Below are 21,095 nucleotides of genomic sequence, written 5' to 3'. Positions count from 1 at the left end.
GGCAAGGATAATTTTTTATACCCCCCGGCCTTCTGGCTGGGGCTTATTTATTTATTTGCCCACGCACGTGTTTTGCACTTGTGCACAGCAGTAGCACTTTTTTTTGTAGTGTGTCACTGTCACAGTTTTTCGTTTGGGGATTAGGTGAGACCCTTATGGGCCACCCTCTCTAAGTTGCCGAGGCCCTCTCCTTTTGGGGAGGGCTAGAGGCTGTTATCGGTCCCCAGGGGGAAGCTTCGGCCAACCTTGGGGATATACGAGGGTCCCTCTGCGCTTTGGCAAGGAGGGAACCACAGTCCCTTTTTTCCCTCAGTAGGCCTTTTGGCTCTTAGGGTTAGGGGAGTAACGGGGCCCTTCTCCTTTCGGAGAGGGTCCAAGAACCTATGCCCCCAGCACGTTTGGTCACAGACACTTGGTGATGAAGCCACGCACCTCGGGCTTCAAGTATAAAAAAAAAAAAGTGGGTACACAAAGATAGCAAACTAGATGGATATTTGGAATGCTAGGCCCAATATTAGGAAACCTTGGGAGTGAGATGTTGTCAGGATATACCACCAAACTACTATTGGGGGAGATTCAGACCTGATCGCATGCAGGCGTTTTCTTGCAGTGCAGCGATCAGGTAGTTGCCGCTTATAGGGGGAGGGGGTAGTTGTTGTGCAGGGGTGCGATCGCTTGTGCAGAGAGCTGCACAAACAAAAGTTTGTGCAGTCTCTGCACAGCTCAGGACTTACTCAGCTGCTGCAATGATCCGGCCAGGAGCTGACATCAGGAATCCTCCCTCTAAACGGCTGGGCACGCCTGCGTTTTTTCGGACACTCCCTAGAAACTTTCAGTTGACACCCATAAATGGCCTCTTCCTGTCAATCTTCTTGCGATCGCCGGTGCAATCAGTTTCTTCGTTAAATCCGTCGCTGACCTGCGATCGCCGGCAGCCAACGCGCCTTTGTATTGCGAAGCATATGCATGCGCAATTCAGACCCGATTGCACCACTGCAAAAAAAGCTAGCATGCGATCAGGTCTGAATGATCCCCCATTATACGACTTTTTATGAATACAGTATAAGAACTAAGACAAGTGGTTTTTTTTTGGTTTATTCAGCATTTTGTATTTGTCCATAAATAGGAGACAGAGAACAAAAAGTCCATTCTTACCAAATTCAGCTGTTTTGAAAATATTCACATGTAAATATTACTTAAATGTATATTTTGTGGGGCCTGCAAGACCCTTTCCCAATTGTTTTCATGATTGTAGTGGTTTTGTCTCCACCTAGTGGTTTGTACAATAAAATAAGTAATCCCTGTTTAAACCTGCATGTTGCTGCAATAGTATCACAGAAAGCCATTGCAAAAGTACTGCATGCTATCATTGTATTGTTAACTTTGTATTTACCTTAAGAACAAAGGGGGTCATTCCGAGTTGTTTGAGCGTTGCTGATTTTCGCTATGCTGCGATTTGTTGCAAATTGCGCATGCGCAAGGCACACACTTAGTTATTTAACACAAAACTTAGCAGTTTTGCTGTGGCTTCTGCGGCGCTTTTCAGTCGCACTGCTGTTCGGTAAATGATTGACAGGAAAGGGGCGTTTCTGGGCGGCAACTCAGCCTTTTCCCAGCGTTTGCTAAAAAATGCAGGCGTGTCAGGGAAAAACGCGGGAGTGTCTGAGGAAACGGGGGAGTGGCTGTCCGAACGCAGGGCGTGTTTGTGACGTCAAACCAGGAACTAAACGGACTGAGCTGATCGCAATCTGTGAGTAGTTCCGGAGCTACACAGAAACTGCTAAGAATTATTTAGTAGCAGTTTTGCAAATTTTTCGTTCGCTAATCTGCTATGCTAACATACACTCCTAGAGGGCGGCGGCCTAGCGTGTGCAATGCTGTTAAAAGCAGCTAGCGAGCGAACAACTCGGAATGAGGGCCAAAATAAAATAAAAAATTGATTGTATTAAAAACTGCACAATCCATGCTGGCTTTCTAACAACATTATTTTTTATTGTTTTTTCTTGCACATAAAAAACAAATATTAAACATAACAAAAAAAGAATTAAAGGGAAGGGGAAAAAGACGGTTAGCAGGCAGTCAATATACAATATTTCTACATATTCACTACTACAATATCTTTTACATTCAAAATTAATCAATTAACAATACATTTTCAGAAGCTTAATATAGATTTAGAAAATGTTTTTATGTGTGTTACAATTACTTTTATCAATTACCCTGCTCCGATCCATGAACCTTGTGTCAATTGGGTGAGATAACTCTCCCTATATCTGCACTACCTTCTGTTCTAAGGCCGTTATGGCTCTCTCTATCAGTTATATATGCCAACCAGAGTGACCATTTTCTTGTTATTATAGTAGAAGAAGAAGGGGAAACTTGATAAGATACGTACAGTCAGGTTCATAAATATTGGGACATCGACACAATTCTCCTATTTTGGGAACTATACACCACCACAATGAATATTGAAATGAAACAAACAACATGTGCTTTAACTGCAGACTTTCCGCTTTAATTTGAGGGTATTTACATCCAAATCAGGTGAACGGTGCAGGAATTACAACGGTTTCTATATGTGCCTCCCACTTTTTAAGGGACCAAAAGTAATGGGACAAACTAAACAATCCTAAATCAAACTTTCACTTTTTAGTACTTTGTTGCAAATCCTTTGCAGTCAATTGCAGCCTGAAGTCTGGAACGCATAGACATCACCAGACGCTGGGTTTCATCCCTGGTGATGCTCTGCCAGGCCTCTACTGCAAATGTCTTCAGTTCCTGCTTGTTCTTGGGGCATTTTCCCTTCAGTTTTGTCTTCATCAAGTGAAATGTATGCTCAATCGGATACAAGTCAGGTGATTGACTTGGCCATTGCATAACATTCCACTTATTTTCCTTAAAAAACTCTTTGGTTGCTTTCGCAGTAAGCTTCAGGTCATTGTCCTTCTGCACTGTGAAGAGCCGTCCAATGAGTTCTGAAGCATTTGACTGAATATGAGCAGATAATATTGCCCGAAGCACTTAAGAATTCATCCTGCTGCTTTTATCAGCAGTCACGTTATCAATAAATACAAGGGAACCAGTTCCATTGGCAGCCATACATGCCCACGCCATGACACTACCACCACCATGCTTCACTGATGAGGTGGTATGTTTTGGATCATGAGCAGTTCCTTTCCTTCTCCATACTCTTCTCTTCCCATCACTCTGGTACAAGTTGATCTTTGTCTAATCTGTCCATAGGATGTTGTTCCAGAACTGTAAATGCTTTTTTAGATGTTGTTTGGCAAACTCTAATCTGGTCTTCCTGTTTTTGTGTCTCACCAATGGTTTACATCTTGTGGTGAACCCTCTATATTCACTCTTGTGAAGTCCTCTCTTGATTGTTGACTTTGACACATATACACCTACCTCCTGGAGAGTGTTCTTGATCTGGGCAACTGTTGTGAAGGGGTTTTTCTTCACCAGGGAAATAATTCTTCTGTCATCCACCACAGTTATTTTCCGTGGTCTTCCGGGTCTTTTGGTGTAACTTGCAACTGTAAATGCAGTGTCTAAGCAGCTTAATAAGTATATGTAAATTCAGCTACAGGGAACACATGCAGTGATTTCACTCAACAGCCATATTTCTACTCACTTACAATAAATATAGTTACTGTTGCAAGTTACATTTGTATCCATCTGTAACAAATGGAGTCGCTGCTGAAAGGATGATACATTTACCAACGTATGCAAAGGCACAAGTGTTATAGCTGTTATGAATTTATTGAATAAGAGCTATTTATGTGTATGGAGGCATTGGGTGCACAATAACATGCAGATATATTTCTGCTGTGACTATTTCACATCCAGCAAGTTATTATATATACTGCCTTGAAAATAACAAAAGTCATGGGTAATTAACCCTGTTTACAAACAGCATAGGGGGTAATTCTGAGTTGATCGTAGCAGCAAGTTTGTTAGCAATTGGGCAAAACCATGTGCACTGCAGGGGGGGCAGATATAACATGTGCAGAGAGAGTTAGATTTGGGTGTGGTGAGTTCAATCTGCAATCTAAATTGCAGTGCAAAAATAAAGCAGCCAGTATTTACCCTGCACAGAAACAAAATAACCCACCCAAATCTAATTCTCTTTGCAAATGTTATATCTGCCCCCCCCCCCCCCCCTGCAGTGCATATGGTTTTACCAAACTGCTAAAAAAAATCCTGCTGCGATCAACTTGGAATTACCCCCATAGTGAGTAGAAATGAATTTAACTGTAGTAATATATCTGATGATTCCATCTAGCAATAGCATTTGTGTTCTTTTGAAACAATTGTAGTTGCTGTTGAATGGCTGATACACTCAGTGGCTTCTGTAATCTCAGTAGCTACAATAAGCACCAATTATTCTGGGGTAAACAATAATTAATAATATAATAGATTAAATTTATGAATAACTAATTGTGACCCCGCCTAATAAATTATACCTGTATTAATCAATATACAATGGGGGTCATTCCGAGTTGTTCGCTCGTTATTTTTTTCTCGCAACGGAGCGATTAGTCGCTAATGCGCATGCGCAATGTCCGCAGTGCGACTGCGCCAAGTAAATTTGCTATGCAGTTAGGTTTTTTACTCACGGCATTACAAGGTTTTTTCTTCGTTCTTGTGATCGTAATGTGATTGACAGGAAGTGGGTGTTTCTGGGCGGAAACTGGCCGTTTTATGGGAGTGTGTGAAAAAACGCTACCGTTTCTGGGGAAAACGCGGGAGTGGCTGGAGAAACGGAGGAGTGTCTGGGCGAACGCTGGGTGTGTTTGTGACGTCAAACCAGGAACGACAAGCACTGAACTGATCGCAGATGCCGAGTAAGTCTGGAGCTACTCAGAAACTGCTAAGAAGTGTCTATTCGCAATTCTGCTAATCTTTCGTTCGCAATTTTGATAAGCTAAGATTCACTCCCAGTAGGCAGCGGCTTAGCGTGTGCAAAGCTGCTAAAAGCAGCTTGCGAGCGAACAACTCGGAATGACCCCCAATATTAGCTGCTGGACAGCAGGTGTTGTATGAAGGAATACATAAAGACCTCATTGCTACAGTTAGTTCAACAATGACCCACATTTAGGGGCCACACAAAAATAATCATCATATGGGAATGAGTTTAACTTTATGTTGTATTGAAGCAAACTATTAATGTACTTCTAATAAGTATCACACAGCATATAGTACTGCGATATCAGAACAATCTCGGAGAACCATTAAGAGAACTGTATAGATACTGAGCTTACAGATAGATTACTGTCTCTACTGGTATACTGCATGTAGAATATGGTACAACTACCCTTGAGAACTCTGTTCTGCAGTAAGACATATTTAAACGGAATTAATTAAGATACAACACAGGTAGTGAGCCTTGGTTTTAAAATTTCACTTTATGAACAATTTATTCACGGTGTATATAAGTGTATTATTTGGTTTACTGTATTGTCTTATTTCGTGTTTGGACAATTTTAATGGATATATTAAAAGTTAAATCTTAATTATCTTATGTGCGCCAGTAAAGAGACATTCTTCCTCTCCCCCCTCTTTTTCTGTATAATACGATTTTGTCTCTGGTAGCACCCCCGAATGTCCAGTAATAAGTGGAAACTTCATTGAAGGACACTGGTCTGGGTTTTTCTCTAAAAATAATATCAAATATTTAGCTGGTGCAGAGCATATACCTTTCCCCTGTTCCTTTTATGTTCCCTTAAAAAGTGGGAGGCACATATAGAAACCGTTGTAATTCCTGCACCGTTCACCTGATTTGGATGTAAATACCCTCAAATTAAAGCGGAAAGTCTGCAGTTAAAGCACATCTTGTTTGGTTCATTTCAAATCCATTGTGGTGGTATATAGAACCCAAAATATGAGAATTGTGTCAATGTCCCAATATTTATGGACCTGACTGTATGTCTCTGATTCATAGTTCTGCTGTATCTTATTAATTACTTTTGATAAAGTGTGTGTGTGTGGGGGGGGGGGGGGGGTTTGGGGTATACTGGCTTTCTAACCCTAAAGAACATTATACTGAAATTTTTACACAAATTTTCCATACTTTTCAGCAATTTGCAGCAGTGGTGGCAATGGGGTCAGTGCAGGCAATAGTACCCCCTTGCGTGCCAACAATGTGCATCCAAAAGAGGGGCGTAACCATGCAGAACAGTGGGTGCCCTTGCAGAGTCCCCCACAGATGGCACTAGGGAGCATGGCCTAGCGGTAATCCCCCTTGTTACATCACTCTGCAGATGTGCCCAGCTTCCCTGGAGAGGCTAACTGGCCCTGGAGACTAGTCACTGCAGTGGCAGGAGCCAGGCACTGCAGGAAAATGTCACACTACTGCAGCACCCAGCTTCTGTCACTGTGGAGGAGCTGACATATTGGTGTCACCCCCTGGAAGGCCTGCATCCCCCGCACCCCACATTGTGACACCTGTGATTTGCAGATCTTTTTCATCCAAAGATCAGATCTGCAAAAATGACCATTTTACTGGTAAAATACTAGTAACGGTTGCAAATTGGCTGATCGCTACCATACATTAGCAATCTACTGCCCTGTATGGTCAGTGAAATACAACATGTTGGAAAACCTGATTCACTGATTCTGATCACTTTTTGGTCAGAAACGGTGATCAGTGTACCCCATACACTGACTTTTTTTTTTACGCAATCATCTGCTAAATGCGGAAATGCCCCAACTGATTAGTGATGTGTGGGCCCCATTCATTTATCATGTTAAAGCAACAATTTACTAAAACTAATCAAATAGTGTGACCAACCTAAATAGGCCAAGGTTAAAGATCTTTTCTTTATTAAGGAGGTCATACCCTTACCTATTTCAAAAACATTGTGGCCAACACAGGGGAAGTAACGTTCCTTATCACTGCATATCGCTGCAATTTGGAATTCACTTTTGGGGCTATGTATCATCAGTGAGATGATGGAACACAAGTTACAAAAGAGCCTGTCCTAGTGCAGACTAAAGGTGCATACACACTGGGCGTTTTTGCCGAGCGTGCATGCATAGCGATGATCGCTGACATCGCTGGGCTGAAAAGTGCTCAGTGCATACACACTGATCGCTTTTCCCCCCTGCCCAGCGATGTCAGCCGGGGTGAGCGGCGTTCCATAGCAGGACGCCACGGAAAGCCGCTCACCCCGCCGTTCATGTACTGGTAATACCAGTAGATGAACGGCGGCCGCTGGCGATGAACCGGGAGCGCGCATCAGCGCTCACCGCTCATCGCTTGTCCATACACATTGGGCAGTTTTATGCTGAAAGCAGCCTCCACACACCAAAAGTGTCCTGCTTTCAGCTCAAAATCACCCAGTGTGTATGTGCCTTAACACCGCTTTCACACCGCAAACTCTGGCCACACCCGGGAATTGTACTCACATCCTTCCCAGGTACGACCGGCCATGAGACCCCTTTCAGACTGGCAACGTGACCTGGCAATATACGGAGGCCACGCTTGGAGATAAAAAAAAAAAACCTCCTCCATGGTGTAAACGGGTCCCAGATCGCATCGAGCTGGGTAACCCATTCACACCGCACCTGACCCTGTAGTAACCTGGGAATAAGCCTGCATTATTCCCGGGTTGAAATACTGGGTCAGGCGACCCAGGAATTTGGGACTTACCCCTTTCACACCGCACATTCACACAAGTCGACCCGCCAATAAACCGGGTTATTTTTGCAGTGTGAAAGGGGTATTAAAAGTAAAGTGACAGCTTACATGATCACTTTACGTCCGCTAAACTAAGCCTTACAGAACTTTGTAAATGGCTGTCCACAGTCAGTCCCCTAGACACTACCATTTTAAGTTGGTTTACAAAATGAATTTTCTGGTTTAACTTCAGCAAAAACAGTTGCATGCACGTACGCGGGGTTCTAGCTGCAGGAGGAAGTCCCTGAACTATCACCTCCCACTAATCACAATCAAAAGTACACTTTCAGTTTCTTAAGCATCCTACAGGTTCTATTATTATAAGACAACAGAACTAGAGGTGGGTCCACACGGCACAATGTGTCACTCATCGACACATCGTGCCTGGAGCTGCTGCCAATGCCGGCAGCGACGAACGGCGGTGGGGGGGGGGGGAGCGGGGGCCATGCTGCATTCGGCATCGCTAACGACAGCCCCAGATCTACTTGCATGTTCAAAAGATCTGGAGCTGTGGCTAGCGACCCGCGGGTGTGTGTATCGTCATTGTCACCATTCATACACACCAACCGATTTGAACGATTGGTTGTTGCCATCAATCGGGAACGCCCACATCGTTTGTCAAATCTATCTGGGTGTATGCACCTTTAGAAACCCATGACTGGTGCTGGCTAGCAATCCTTACCTTTCCCAGTATGTAGATGTTCTAACACAATCCTCAAGGGGGCAACATCGTACTTCTTTTATCACAGTCCTGGAACACTATTCATCAATATTATACACTAGAGCATGTTGAAGATAAATATGTTATACAGTATACAGAACATTGTTTTGAACAGTATTTTGTATTATAGGGGATGTTTCATCATGGTACAGAAGTTGATAAAATCCCAATACAATAAACACATTTTGCGTTATGCTCTATTTTAATAAAAGATTGCTTAAACTTTATCTGTCTGGTGCCTCCAGGTGCAGTTAATATGCAGGCTACAACGTATCCCCACCCGTGGATTGGACAAAAAATAAATACAGGTTGAGTATCCCATATCCAAATATTCGAAATACGGAATATTCCGAAATACGGACTTTTCTGAGTGAGAGTGAGATATTGAAACCTTTGTTTTCTGATGGCTCAATGTACACAAAGTTATTAAAAATATTTTATTAAATGACCTTCAGGCTGTGTGTACAAGGTGTATATGAAACATAAATGAATTGTGTGACTGTAGACACACTTTGTTTAATGCACAAAGTTATAAAAAATATTGGCTAAAATGACCTTCAGGCTGTGTGTATAAGGTGTATATGTAACATAAATGCATTCTGTGCTTAGATTTAGGTCCCATCACCATGATATCTCATTATGGTATCTAATTATTCCAAAATACGGAAAAATCCCATATCCAAAATACCTCTGGTCCCAAGCATTTTGGATAAGGGAGACTTAACCTGTATAGTCTTCTTTGAATATTTTTAATGTTAGCACAACGCATTATGACTTCATCTGCTTTTTATAATCTACCACGCTTACAGTAATGTACAACTTCCTCATATTTCAGCCTTACTCCCTCTATAGTCATAGCATGACCTCTTGTTCAAGAGCTTTCTCAGACTTATACCTTCCTGCTTTGCGCAATGCATTGGATTCTATTTATAACTTGCTTCCCTCTACCAAAGACAGTGCCAAATATGAATGAAAGGGTTAATATTTCACCAGTACCCATGACTTGCGGAAATACCTTTATGAGTTTGTGCTAATCCTCAAGGAATGACTGGAGGTACCATAATATTTAAATGAACAATAGGGAAATCATTGTAACCTAGAGGTTAGCTGGGCATTGAAATCCCCCCTACTTCCTTTTGGGCGCCAAATACAGTGAATAAGCCACAGAAAACATATTCCAGGACATATTTCATGTTTCACATTTGTGTGAAATTTATTAAAACTTAAACTGGGCTTAATTTTTCTTTTTTACGCGCAGAAACTAATAGCAATCGATTAGACCTTTGCTTTGATTTCATAAGCTACAATAATTAATATTTCTATCTTTATTCTTGAGCTTTGCATAGACTAGCTTCATGAACACAACATAAACAGACCTTGATAGTATGCACTGTTTAATAAACATATACACTTTAACCCCAGCAATACACTTCTGCAGACTCTGTTTTCTTATATACTCTCTGTGCGTCTTTGAGTTGTTTGGTTTTTATTATTACTATAATTGCACATTATAAACGTTACCTGTTTTGTACAAAACAGCCAATGAAACAACTTGCAACTTATTTTTAACAGGGAAAACCTAACCTTAGTTTACATTTATAACATTTGCCAGGTCATATTTTTTGCCAGGTCATATTTACACTAATGATATGAAAATTATAAGCACGGCTGAAGCCAACTACAAGCCATAGGTAACATAACAATGGGCAGACTTAAAACTGACTGACATATATCTCACAAAGGCTGGGATGTACTAAACGGAAAATGCAAGTTTACCGCATTTTCCAAATGCACTAACCCCCAGCCGGCACGAAAGCGAAGCGGAGGGGATCGCCAGCTTTTGCTGGCAATTCCCCATAGAAGCATATGGGCTTCTCTCCACAGCTTTCAAGTGAGGAATCTGATCCCAGCATGCCCCGCTGCAGCCCCTGTCACTCTGCGCAGAATGTCTCCCAAGGAACCCGTAAGTCAGTAAGCCGCCGGAGATCGCGAAGGACAGCTCTTATCGGAAGAGCTGTCTTTCGCAATGCTAATCGCATATGTAAGAACATATACGATTAAAATTGCAGCGATGGGCGGCAATGTCACTCAGTACATCCCGCCCCATTGCAGCAAAGCTTATTTTGAAGTCAAACCTCTGAAAATGGTTTTGGAGGTTTGGCCGCTTACCGCATATGTATTGCATCCCGGAGCTTGGATACAGTGGGCAACAGATAGCATTACTCTATAGAAGCCAAATGGCTTCTTTTTTCGTGTTTCCACTGAAAGGGATCCAATCGGATACCTCCCTGCACCCCCTGCAGTGCATGCGTCACTCGATTCATGCACAAAAGTACTCCCATGTCCTAAACTCAGAAGTCCTTCTATCGCAAAGTACAGCTCTTACCGGGAAAGCTGTCTTTTATGATTTTCTTCAAGCATGCGGCATTAGTTAACGCTTGCGCTGAGTGCTTGCGCTGAGTGGCAGGATGCATTGCATTCAAAATGTGATGCGTCATGCATCTCGCCCATAAGCTACGGCAAAACCTATTGCAAAGAAGTTGCTGTGGTGATTGATGTGCTGTACGAAAGCTGCAGGACCTGGGTTAAATTCTATGTGGAGTTTATATGTTATCCCCATGTTTGTGTGCGTCTTCTCTGGGTGCTCCGGTTTCCTCCCATACTCCAAAAGCATACTGATATGTTCAGTAGCGGATCTTGCCACGGGCAAGCAGGACTTTTGGCCGGGGCGCCGCCTTCCAGAGGGCGCCGGCGCCATCCGGAGGGCACCACACCATGGCAAGACCCGCTACTGCTGTGCCCCCCGCTGCCTGCTGTGTCCCCCGCTGGTCCCGTTGTGAAGGGAACTAGACGCTACGTGTCTAGTTTCCCTTTGTGGAGAGGACCTTTGCTGTGCGGTGCGCGATGACATCATCGCGCACATCGCGCACCGCACAGCATTTCAGCAGCGCTACTCTACTGTACAGGGGGTGTAACTGTCCACGCCCCCTGTATGAAGCCACACCCCTACTTCCCGCCCGGGGCGCAAAAAGGGCTAGAACCGCCCTGGATATGTTAATTAACCTCTGACAAAAAAAAAAAACCTTGTGTGTGTGTGTCCATGTGAATATAGACTGTCAGCTCCACTGTGGCAGTGACTGACATAAATCACTGAAGTAATCTCTAAAAAAGCACTGTGTAATATGAGTGCAGTAGGGGGGTCATTCCGAGTTGTTCGCTCGTTATTTTTTTCTCGCAACAGAGTGATTAGTCGCTAATGCGCATGCGCAATGTCCGCAGTGCGACTGCGCAAAGTAAATTTGCTATGCAGTTTGGTATTTTACTCACGGCATTACGAGGTTTTTTCTTCGTTCTGGTGATCGTAATGTGATTGACAGGAAGTTGGTGTTTCTGGGCAGAAACTGTCCGTTTTAAGGGTGTGTGCGAAAAAACGCTACCGTTTCTGGGAAAAACGCGGGAGTGGCTGGAGAAACGGAGGAGTGTCTGGGCGAACGCTGGGTGTGTTTGTGACGTCAAACCAGGAACGAAACTGACTGAACTGATCGCAGATGCCGAGTAAGTGTGGAGCTACTCAGAAACTGCTAAGAAGTGTCTATTCGCAATTTTGCTAATCTTTTGTTCGCAATTTTGATAAGCTAAGATTCACTCCCAGTAGGCGGCGGCTTAGCGTGTGCAAAGCTGCTAAAAGCAGCTTGCGAGCGAACAACTCGGAATGAGGGCCTATATGGGGTCATTCAGTTAGCCACAAGGTGGACGAGTTGCCATGGAATAGCTTGCAAACGCCGGTGACAGCATAGCAACTACTGTATACCTCCTCGCAGCCCAATCTCATCCCAGACCTGCAGATTTTTGTGCAGAGTTCTATGGGGATGTGAGCAAAAATCAGTGAGACCAGAAATACCATAAGTGTGGCATATAGCGACACAGGAGCGAGCCGACTGACCCCAAACTGAATCCCCCCTCTAAATAATGGTTAATAAATAAAATCCAGCCTTATTAGTTTAGGGTTACGCCTGCTGTCAAATCACGCCTGTGGGATTACCTATAAATGCCTCTGCCAGCACGGAACATAACAAGTAGGGCGATTAAGCTGGTGGTATATAAATTGCCCGCCAGCCAGTACTGTACCCCTGCACCCATGGGAACCGGCCTGAATAATAACTCTGCTCCATTCCTTCGTGCTGTTCGCGTGGCTCTTCTGTGTATATTTTACAATGTTTCCTAATTGCAAAAGGTGAACTAGGAAAACACCCTGGGGCACAAAAGTTAAATAAAAAAATAAAGCTGAAGTAGCCCTATCTGTATTTACATTTATGGGACAGAGGAGTTACTGTTTACCCTGTGAGATTACTTGTGCAGAAAGAACTGGAGGAGGAGTTTTCCCATGCTTTTTTTTATTATTATATTTCTCTCCCCCCTCTCCCTCCCTCCCTTCCCAGGCTGGGCTGGGAGCCGGCCGCCTGTGCACTGTGCAGAAAGCCAGCAGCACTTTGGCACGTGCTCCCGGGTGATACAGAGTACAGACAGGAGCAGGGGAGGAGGAGGCGAGGGGGAACTGTCTGCGTGATGCAGGTGGAGGAGGGGGGAGCTGGGTGATGCTGGTGGTGGTGCAGGAGAAGGAGGAGGTGGAGGGGAGCGCGCACTGGCCGCCCGGCAGGCAGGCCAGGCACGCTCACAGCTGTAGAACGTTACCCCGGCCGCCTTTGATTGACAGGTCTCCTCCACTGCAGCCAATGAGCGGGCGGCACAGAGCCAGGCGTCAGGCCATTGGCTGCTGGCGTGCCAGCTGAAGGCTCCTCGCGTGTCTGTCGACTGCTTGCCTGTGAGATAGGTTTCTTTCCCATAGCTGTTGCTGTAATCGCTGCGGTGGAGTCCCAGCCTGGTGTGCTGTGCGCGCCTCTATGTATATGCAGCCGCCGCCATTCCACGTGCACTCACTAGGTGCAGCCTTAGTGCTCCCTTTACAGCCTATAACTGTGGAACTACAAGTGCCATCATTCCCTGCCAGACTTTTGAAAGAGTCTGAGCCTGGGACTTGTAGTTCTGTAGCAGCTAGAGCCACAGGTTGACGTGACTTACCCATGTGTCATGTTTCCTGCCAACCTGAGGCTCTAGCTGCTGCAGCAGAACTACAGGTTCCAGATTGCCCATGTGTACACATGTGATGAAATAACAAGGCTGTGTACAACTAGGTCCCTGCAGCTGTTTTAATGTCCCTGGCACCATGCAGGGTCTATGGGTGACTTTATGAGCTGAGCTGGGTACACGCGAGTGATAAAATATGTCATCTGCTGCGGCAGAATGGACTGACATATGGTAAAATTCAGCGCATATCGGGTAGTGTATATGCCCGATATGTGGGTGCCTACGATTGCTAGCGATGTTGTCAGGCACATCAAACCTGGCGCTATCACTAGCGACACCGTGTATGCTAATGAAGGACGGAATAGTGATTGTTTTGTCCTTCATTAGCATCACTCAATGTGTTCCCAGGTTCCGATATGTCGACCCGTTGGGCCTGGGTACACATCGCTCCAGTGTGTACCAGTGACGTGCGGTGGGGTGAGGCAGAGCCTTTCCTGTCATACTTACGTTTAAACCAGAGTTTTGACTGAATAAAATATATGAAAAATACTGATAATTTGTTTGAAATATCTTCTTTGCATTATTCTAATAATTTTTAGAACCCAAACTCTGGAGTAAAAAGTCTATAGCAGGTGAGGCAGTGCCTCACCTGTGTATCCTTTCCACACATCTCTAATCAAAACTCACCAGATTTCCAGGAGTTTATAATGCTGCACCTGTGTATAATGCCCAGATGTACCCTTTGGCTCATATATTGCATGTAAATCTGGCTCTGGGGTTTGCCAGTGCCTCCTGAGCCATTTAGCTCACCGCACGTCCCTAAGTACCCAGCTATAGTCTTTTGCTTCGCTAGAACTGCATGTTCCTCGACCGCTGGAGGATTACAACTTGTCTTTAATGTCATTAATGGAACTGTAATGCATTGTGGAAAGGTAGTTGACAGCTATAACAGCCCAGCGTAATGTGTAAATACATAAGCTTATGTGCCAGGATGGTAATCAGACATACATGGTGTATATTGGATGTGTATAGGTTGGTTACTCCCAGCGCTTTAGCTTAAACATATAAAAATGATAAAAGATAATTATATATTGAATAGACAAAAAAACAAAGTAAATTCAAAAATATAGAAATTTATTTATTTGTTGGAAAGGAGGGATTTTCTTTCTGTATATAGTTTTTACGTCCAAATGGTTTGGCTAGAAACTACTAAATTATAGTATATTGGAGACTGTCTGTTAGTATTCCCATTCACTGCAGGTTAGCCAGGTGCTGACTGACACTTAGGGGTCTATTCATTAAGCAGTGAAAACTGTGGAGAAGTGAGCCAGTGGAGAAGAACCAATCAGCATTGAAGTAACATTTATAATTTGCATATTATAAAATCATACAGAGCAGCTGATTGGTTGCCATGAGCAACTTCTCCACTGGCTCACTTCTCTACTCTTTTCACTGCTTCATGAATAGACCCCTTAGAGGGGTATTCAGATGTTTGAAAAGTCAGTTGGGTGTCTGTTTTTTCCTATCTAATAGACAGGAAAAAACAGACACCCAACCGACTTTTCAAACATTTGAATTCCCCCCTTATTGTTTAAGTTTGGGAGAAAGTTGCGTTCAAGTGGATATAGTAACTCCAATAAACATATTAGTGGATTAGTTGGTCTCTGATAGAAAAATAATAATAATAATCCTAGTGTGTATGTGTACATGTGATATAGAAAATAGATTGTGAGCTCCACTGGGCAGCGACTGATGTGAATGACTGAAATATTCTCTGTAAAGTGCCGCAGAATATGTGTGTGCTATATAATAACTGGTAATAGACAGCCAGGACAGTTTGTTGGACCCAGCTCCATAGAGCAGAACTGGCAGCTCTGGTTTACCAGCAATGTTAAATCTCCCGATTACCAGCGCTAAATCACACTAATCAAAGTCTTGCGTTCTGATGTTTTGGAACAATACATACACCATGTTGCAAATAGTAAATCACTGTTTTTGCAAGAAGCACCGCTGAAATGTTCTGAACACAAAGAACTTTTTTTGTGGGTTTAATTCTGGTTAGTAAACTTGACATAAGTAACTTCACAACAAAGCACAAAACACAACACATCATAAAAAAACAAGGTTAGACATCTCAAACACCCATAAACACAAAGATATCCAATTACCAGCGAAACTCTCTGTGGGAATTGCCATTTTTTTAAAGTGGAAATATTTACTTTTATATTGTTGTCTTTATTTCAAAGTCTGATTGTACTGAAGCGTAAGCCGCGGAACGGTTGTCTATTTACAGTAAATACGAGGTAAAACATCAGTTTTAACATCAATAGCTGAATCCAGTTAGTTCTCAACTTGAATTTCTCTCCAATTCGAAAACAACACTCTGAGCCAAACGTAACACTGGCAAATCCAAAGGGCGCCCTTTTTAATTTGTGTTTTTTACGCAAGTTTGCTTAATGTGTTCTGATTCATTTGGCAGTCGCAGAGCGAATTTACAGGACCCCCAGCACTGAAAACATCCATTTTATTGGCCATACATAATTATTTATTAGCATTCACATTTACCTATATAGCACCAGCATATTCTGTTGTGCTTTACAAGAGGGAATTTATTGCCATACCATGATTATAATGGTTGCTGCAGAAACACTTGGAAGGCAGGTGTCAATCACTGCTGCACACCGCAGCGCTATACTGTCTCATTGAGGTTCTGCATCAGCTGTGCTTATCATCAGATTTGCCAACTAGGTAACCGTACAAATGCAATATATGCCAGCACAGCTGTGTCTATAATAAATGCAATACACAGGGACAGCACAGCTATGTGTACAAATGCAATACACAGGGACAGCACAGCTATGTGAAGGCATGTTGCCCAGGGGGCCTGGGGCTAGGTAGATGGCTCAAGTCCCTGATCTCTACGTTATCCCAACCCCCGTGCTTTGCTCCATTGCCAGCCCGATCCCCAGCGCCTGGTATGAGCCGCCAAGCGCGTGACAGGCAGCCCGCGTGTGTGTGTGGGTAGAGGGGGAGAAGGAGGAGGGTGAGGGCTGTCCAATTAGAAGGCAATGTGGGCGAACCCCTGTCGCTGATTGGCAGTTGCGAGTGTGGGAAAGAATGCAGAGAGAGTTTCACACGAATGGGGAGCAGCAGAGCGGGGTATATATAGCGCTGACACCTCAGCCCGGGAGGAGTGAGTGAGAGGAGGCGAGGGAGTCGGCCACGACTGCTGTTACTACTGCCGCTGCTTGTTCTCCATCACCGCCGCACGGATACTATACAGTCACCCTATAATACACCCGGCTCTCAGTATAACATGCCTGCTGACAGCATGGAGAAGCCCACCGCCTCCCCCATTGCGGGGGCCCCGGCCAGTTCTGCACAGACCCCGGATAAACCTAAGAGTGCCAGTGAGCACAGGAAGGTAAATGCCCACCACATCCTATTGCAAGGTCTCCTCCATCTGAGGCTAGGGGTATGCCGGCCACACATACCGTAGCGCTGTACTCACCTGTCCGCCTCTGTCTTACAGTCCTCCAAGCCCATCATGGAGAAGCGCAGGAGAGCCCGCATCAACGAGAGCCTGGGGCAGCTCAAGACGCTCATCCTGGATGCGCTGAAGAAAGATGTAAGTTGTGTCCCAGCATCTCCTGCAGCCTGTGTCCCCCTTCCTGCCCGGCATCTCCTGCAACCTGTGTCCCATCTCCTGCAGCCTGTGTCCCCCTTCCTGCCCGGCATCTCCTGCAACCTGTGTCCCATCTCCTGCAGCCTGTGTCCTCCTTCCTACCCGGCATCTCCTGCAACCTGTGTCCCATCTCCTGCAGCCTGTGTCCTCCTTCCTACCCGGCATCTCCTGCAGCCTGTGTCCTCCTTCCTACCCGGCATCTCCTGCAACCTGTGTCCCATCTCCTGCAGCCTGTGTCCTCCTCCCTACCCGGCATCTCCTGCAGCCTGTCTCCCATCTCCTGCAGCCTGATTCCCCCTTCCTACCCGGCATCTCCTGCCATGTGTCCCATCTCCTGTATCCCTCTTCCTGCCCGGCATCTCCTGTAGCCTGTGTCCCATCTCCTGCAGCCTACGTTCTCCTTCCTATCCGGCATCTCCATGCCCTGTGTCCCATCTCCTGTAGCATGTGTCCTCCTCCTTACCTAGCATCTACTGCCCTGTCTCCCATCTCCTGCAGCCTGTGTCCCATCTCCTACAGCCTGTGTCCTCCTTCCTGCCCGGCATCTCCTGCAACCTGTGTCCCATCTCCTGCAGCCTGTGTCCTCCTCCCTACCCGGCATCTCCTGCAGCGCAGTCTGTGTCCCATCTCCTGCAGCCTGTGTCCTCCTCCCTACCCGGCATCTCCTGCAGCCTGTGTCCCATCTCCTGCAGTCTGTGTCCTCCTCCCTACCCGGCATCTCCTGCAGCCTGTGTCCCATCTCCTACAGCCTGTGTCCTCCTCGCTACCCGGCATCTCCTGCAGCCTGTCTCCCATCTCCTGCAGCCTGATTCCCCCTTCCTACCCGGCATCTCCTGCCATGTGTCCCATCTCCTGTATCCCTCTTCCTGCCCGGCATCTCCTGTAGCCTGTGTCCCATCTCCTGCAGCCTACGTTCTCCTTCCTATCCGGCATCTCCATGCCCTGTGTCCCATCTCCTGTAGCATGTGTCCTCCTCCTTACCTAGCATCTACTGCCCTGTCTCCCATCTCCTGCAACCTGTGTCTTCCTACCCGGCATCCTCATGTCCGATGAACTCTCCCACCTTGTGTCCTGCTGCCCTATGCTATATCCTCTCCTCTGCCAGTTGCTGCTATATGCTCTGCTGGCCGGTGCTATATGCTCTGCAGTGCCTGGTGCTATATGCTCTACCCGGTATCTTCCCCTGCAGCCCCCCAGCATGAGTCCTCCTGCTCCCTGGCTGCCACTTTCCTGCTGCACTTCCCCAGGCTGTGCTGGCAGCCACTGATATTATATACATCACCCTGCCTGTCAGTGCCGCCAGCCCGGGCACTCGCACCAATGTCCGGGATGAGGGCAATGGGTCACCCCGTGCTAATGATCCCCCATCTTCCTTCCTGCAGAGCTCCCGGCACTCCAAGTTAGAGAAAGCTGATATCCTGGAGATGACGGTGAAACACTTGCGGAACCTGCAGCGGGTGCAGATGACAGGTATGGAGAACATGATATCGCTGATGGGTAAAGGGATGCATTATAGGACACGCACGGGATACACAACGCTGATACACTGTATTGGGATACTTGTGCATATAAATGACAGGCACACATCGAATTATCCTAAAACCTTTTCACTGCTCAGCTGATGTCAGAAATGCTGCTGTGAGAGAAACTTGGGTATGCTGGAATTTGTTGTTCTGCTGTTCTGTAGTGACTGCACTCTTTTCTTAGTAACCTGCAGTGCCTCATGCACACACATATATTACTTGCCAGGAAGGGATATATTGAGATATGCAGTGATCAGTCCCTAGTCATGTGTGGGGTAGTTATGTGTGATGTTACTGAGTGCTGTAGTGTATATATAATAATGTCTAGTAATATATTTGAGGCGGTAGCCATGTATGATGAGGGTAGTGCTGTGTGTGATGAGGATGGTGCAGTAGGTAGTGGTGTGTGTGTGTGTGTGTGTGTGTGTGTGTGTGTGTGTGTGTGTGTGTGTGTGTGTGTGATGATATAGTGCTGTAGTGGTGTGTGTGTGTGTGTGTGTGTGTGTGTGTGTGTGTGTGTGTGTGTGTGTGTGTGTGTGTGTGTGTGATGAGGATAGTGCTGTGTGTGATGAGTGTAATGAGTGTAGTGCTGTGTGATGAGGATGGTGTGTGTGTGTGTGTGTGTGTGTGTGTGTGTGTGTGTGTGTGTGTGTGTGTGTGTGTGTGTGTGTGTGTGTGTGTGATGAGGACAGTGGTAGTGCGGTGTGTGTGGTAGTGCTGTGTGTGTGATGAGGATAGTGCAGTAGATAGTGCTGTGTGTGTGATGAGTGTAGTGCTGTGTGTGATAAGAATGGTGCAGTATGTAGTGCTGTGTGTGATAAGGACGGTGCAGTAGGTAGTGCTGTGTGTGTGATGAGGACAGTGCAGTAGATAGTGCTGTGTGTGTGTGTGTTGAGGATGGTGCAGTGTGTGTGTGTGTGTGTGTGTGTGTGTGTGTGTGTGTGTGTGTGTGTGTGATGATACAGTGCTGTGCTGTAGTAGAGTATTATAGTTGGTGCTGTATTACATTTGATGATAGGGAGATACCCAGTGTGTGCAGCAATGTAACTATAACGCGCCCTCTCCTCCTCCTCCCCGCAGCCGCGCTGACAGCCGATCCCTCCGTGCTCGGCAAGTACAGGGCCGGATTCAATGAGTGCATGAACGAGGTGACCCGCTTCCTCTCCACCTGCGAGGGGGTGAACACTGAGGTCAGGAGTCGCCTGCTGGGCCACCTCTCCGGCTGCCTGGGCCAGATCGTGGCTATGAACTACCAGCAGCCCCCCTCCAGCCAGCCCCTGCACGTCCAGCTGCCCGCAGCACCCGTGGCCTCAGCCCCGGTCCCCATGCCCTGCAAGCTGAGCCCGGCTGAGGCCGTTTCTCCCAAAGTGTTCCAGGGAGGATTCCAGCTGGTCCCGGCCACGGACGGACAATTCGCCTTCCTTATTCCCAACCCGGCCTACGCTTCCAGCCCGGGACCCGTCATCCCCCTCTACGCCAGCGGGAATGTCCCCTCCAGCGGAGGGCCCCAGGCCCAGTCCCCGGGGCTCACCAGCACATACAGCCACAAGATGCATCACCTGCCGCAGCCAGTCAGCCCTCTGGGGGGCAGCAGCGGGCCGGAGGGCAGCGAGTCCGTCTGGAGACCCTGGTGACCGGATCGCTCACCTGAAAGACTGTCTATTCTGGTTCCGTTCTATGGGACCTTGCCTTACAGACCATCCCAACCAAACTTATTTATTTCCATATATGGCGACTGAACTCTTTTTATATTATTAAAAACTTGTATAAATTACCCATTTTTGTAATAAAACTTTTCATGAGAATTTTTTTTCTAGTTTTGTACAAGTGGTACAAATAATGTGTCATGGCAGAGTCATTGTGGTGTTTTTGTGTCAAAAACTTCCCAAAATATATATACAGGAGTTTTATTAAATAAACTCTATATTTTACATTGGTGGTTTCTTCGGATTTGTTCTTTGTGGGGGGGGTGAAGGTTTTTTTTTTCTCCATAATATGTGTGGCTGCTTCAGAACCTCTTTATCAGCCAGTGATCTGACCAAGATGGGCATTTAAAACCTGTAAGAATCAGAACGTTACTGGGCCCTACAATGTGATCTGGAAGATAAGCACCAACACTGTCATCCCACATATATAATAAGTGGGTAATATAGCTCTCACAGTGCACTCCTATGGTAGGTTACCTCTGTCCTGATTGGAAGCAGTCATTCATTATGTACTGCTCTGCAGAGAAGTGTCACTCACTGAATAGGCTAATTCCCTCCCAAAAAAAGAAACCCTGTGAAGAAAGGCATTGTAAGTGTAAAGTGTCTTCTTGCTGTAGCAGGAAAGGAGAGAAGCCGGGGAATGGGCATCCTTTGTGGTAGAAGATAATTAAAAGGTATAAAAGATCTCATC

General features: G+C 45.7%; 1 protein-coding gene across 1 annotated transcript; it reads left to right on the top strand.

Annotated features, from left to right (window-relative positions):
• Positions 1-16,670: 16,670 nt before the first annotated feature.
• Positions 16,671-20,629, top strand: HES4 (hes family bHLH transcription factor 4). The gene is made up of 4 exons (XM_063943137.1): positions 16,671-16,914; positions 17,023-17,118; positions 18,558-18,645; positions 19,779-20,629. Exons 1-4 carry the CDS (start codon positions 16,807-16,809, stop codon positions 20,330-20,332), a joined length of 846 nt encoding a protein of 281 aa, XP_063799207.1. The 5' UTR covers positions 16,671-16,806; the 3' UTR covers positions 20,333-20,629.
• The last annotated feature ends 466 nt before the right edge of the window (positions 20,630-21,095 follow it).

Source organism: Pseudophryne corroboree, chromosome 10, assembly GCF_028390025.1.
Source record: "Pseudophryne corroboree isolate aPseCor3 chromosome 10, aPseCor3.hap2, whole genome shotgun sequence".
Taxonomy (NCBI): Eukaryota; Metazoa; Chordata; class Amphibia; order Anura; family Myobatrachidae; genus Pseudophryne; species Pseudophryne corroboree.
Note: the sequence above shows the minus strand (reverse complement) of the source record. Positions and strands in the feature narration are given on the sequence as shown.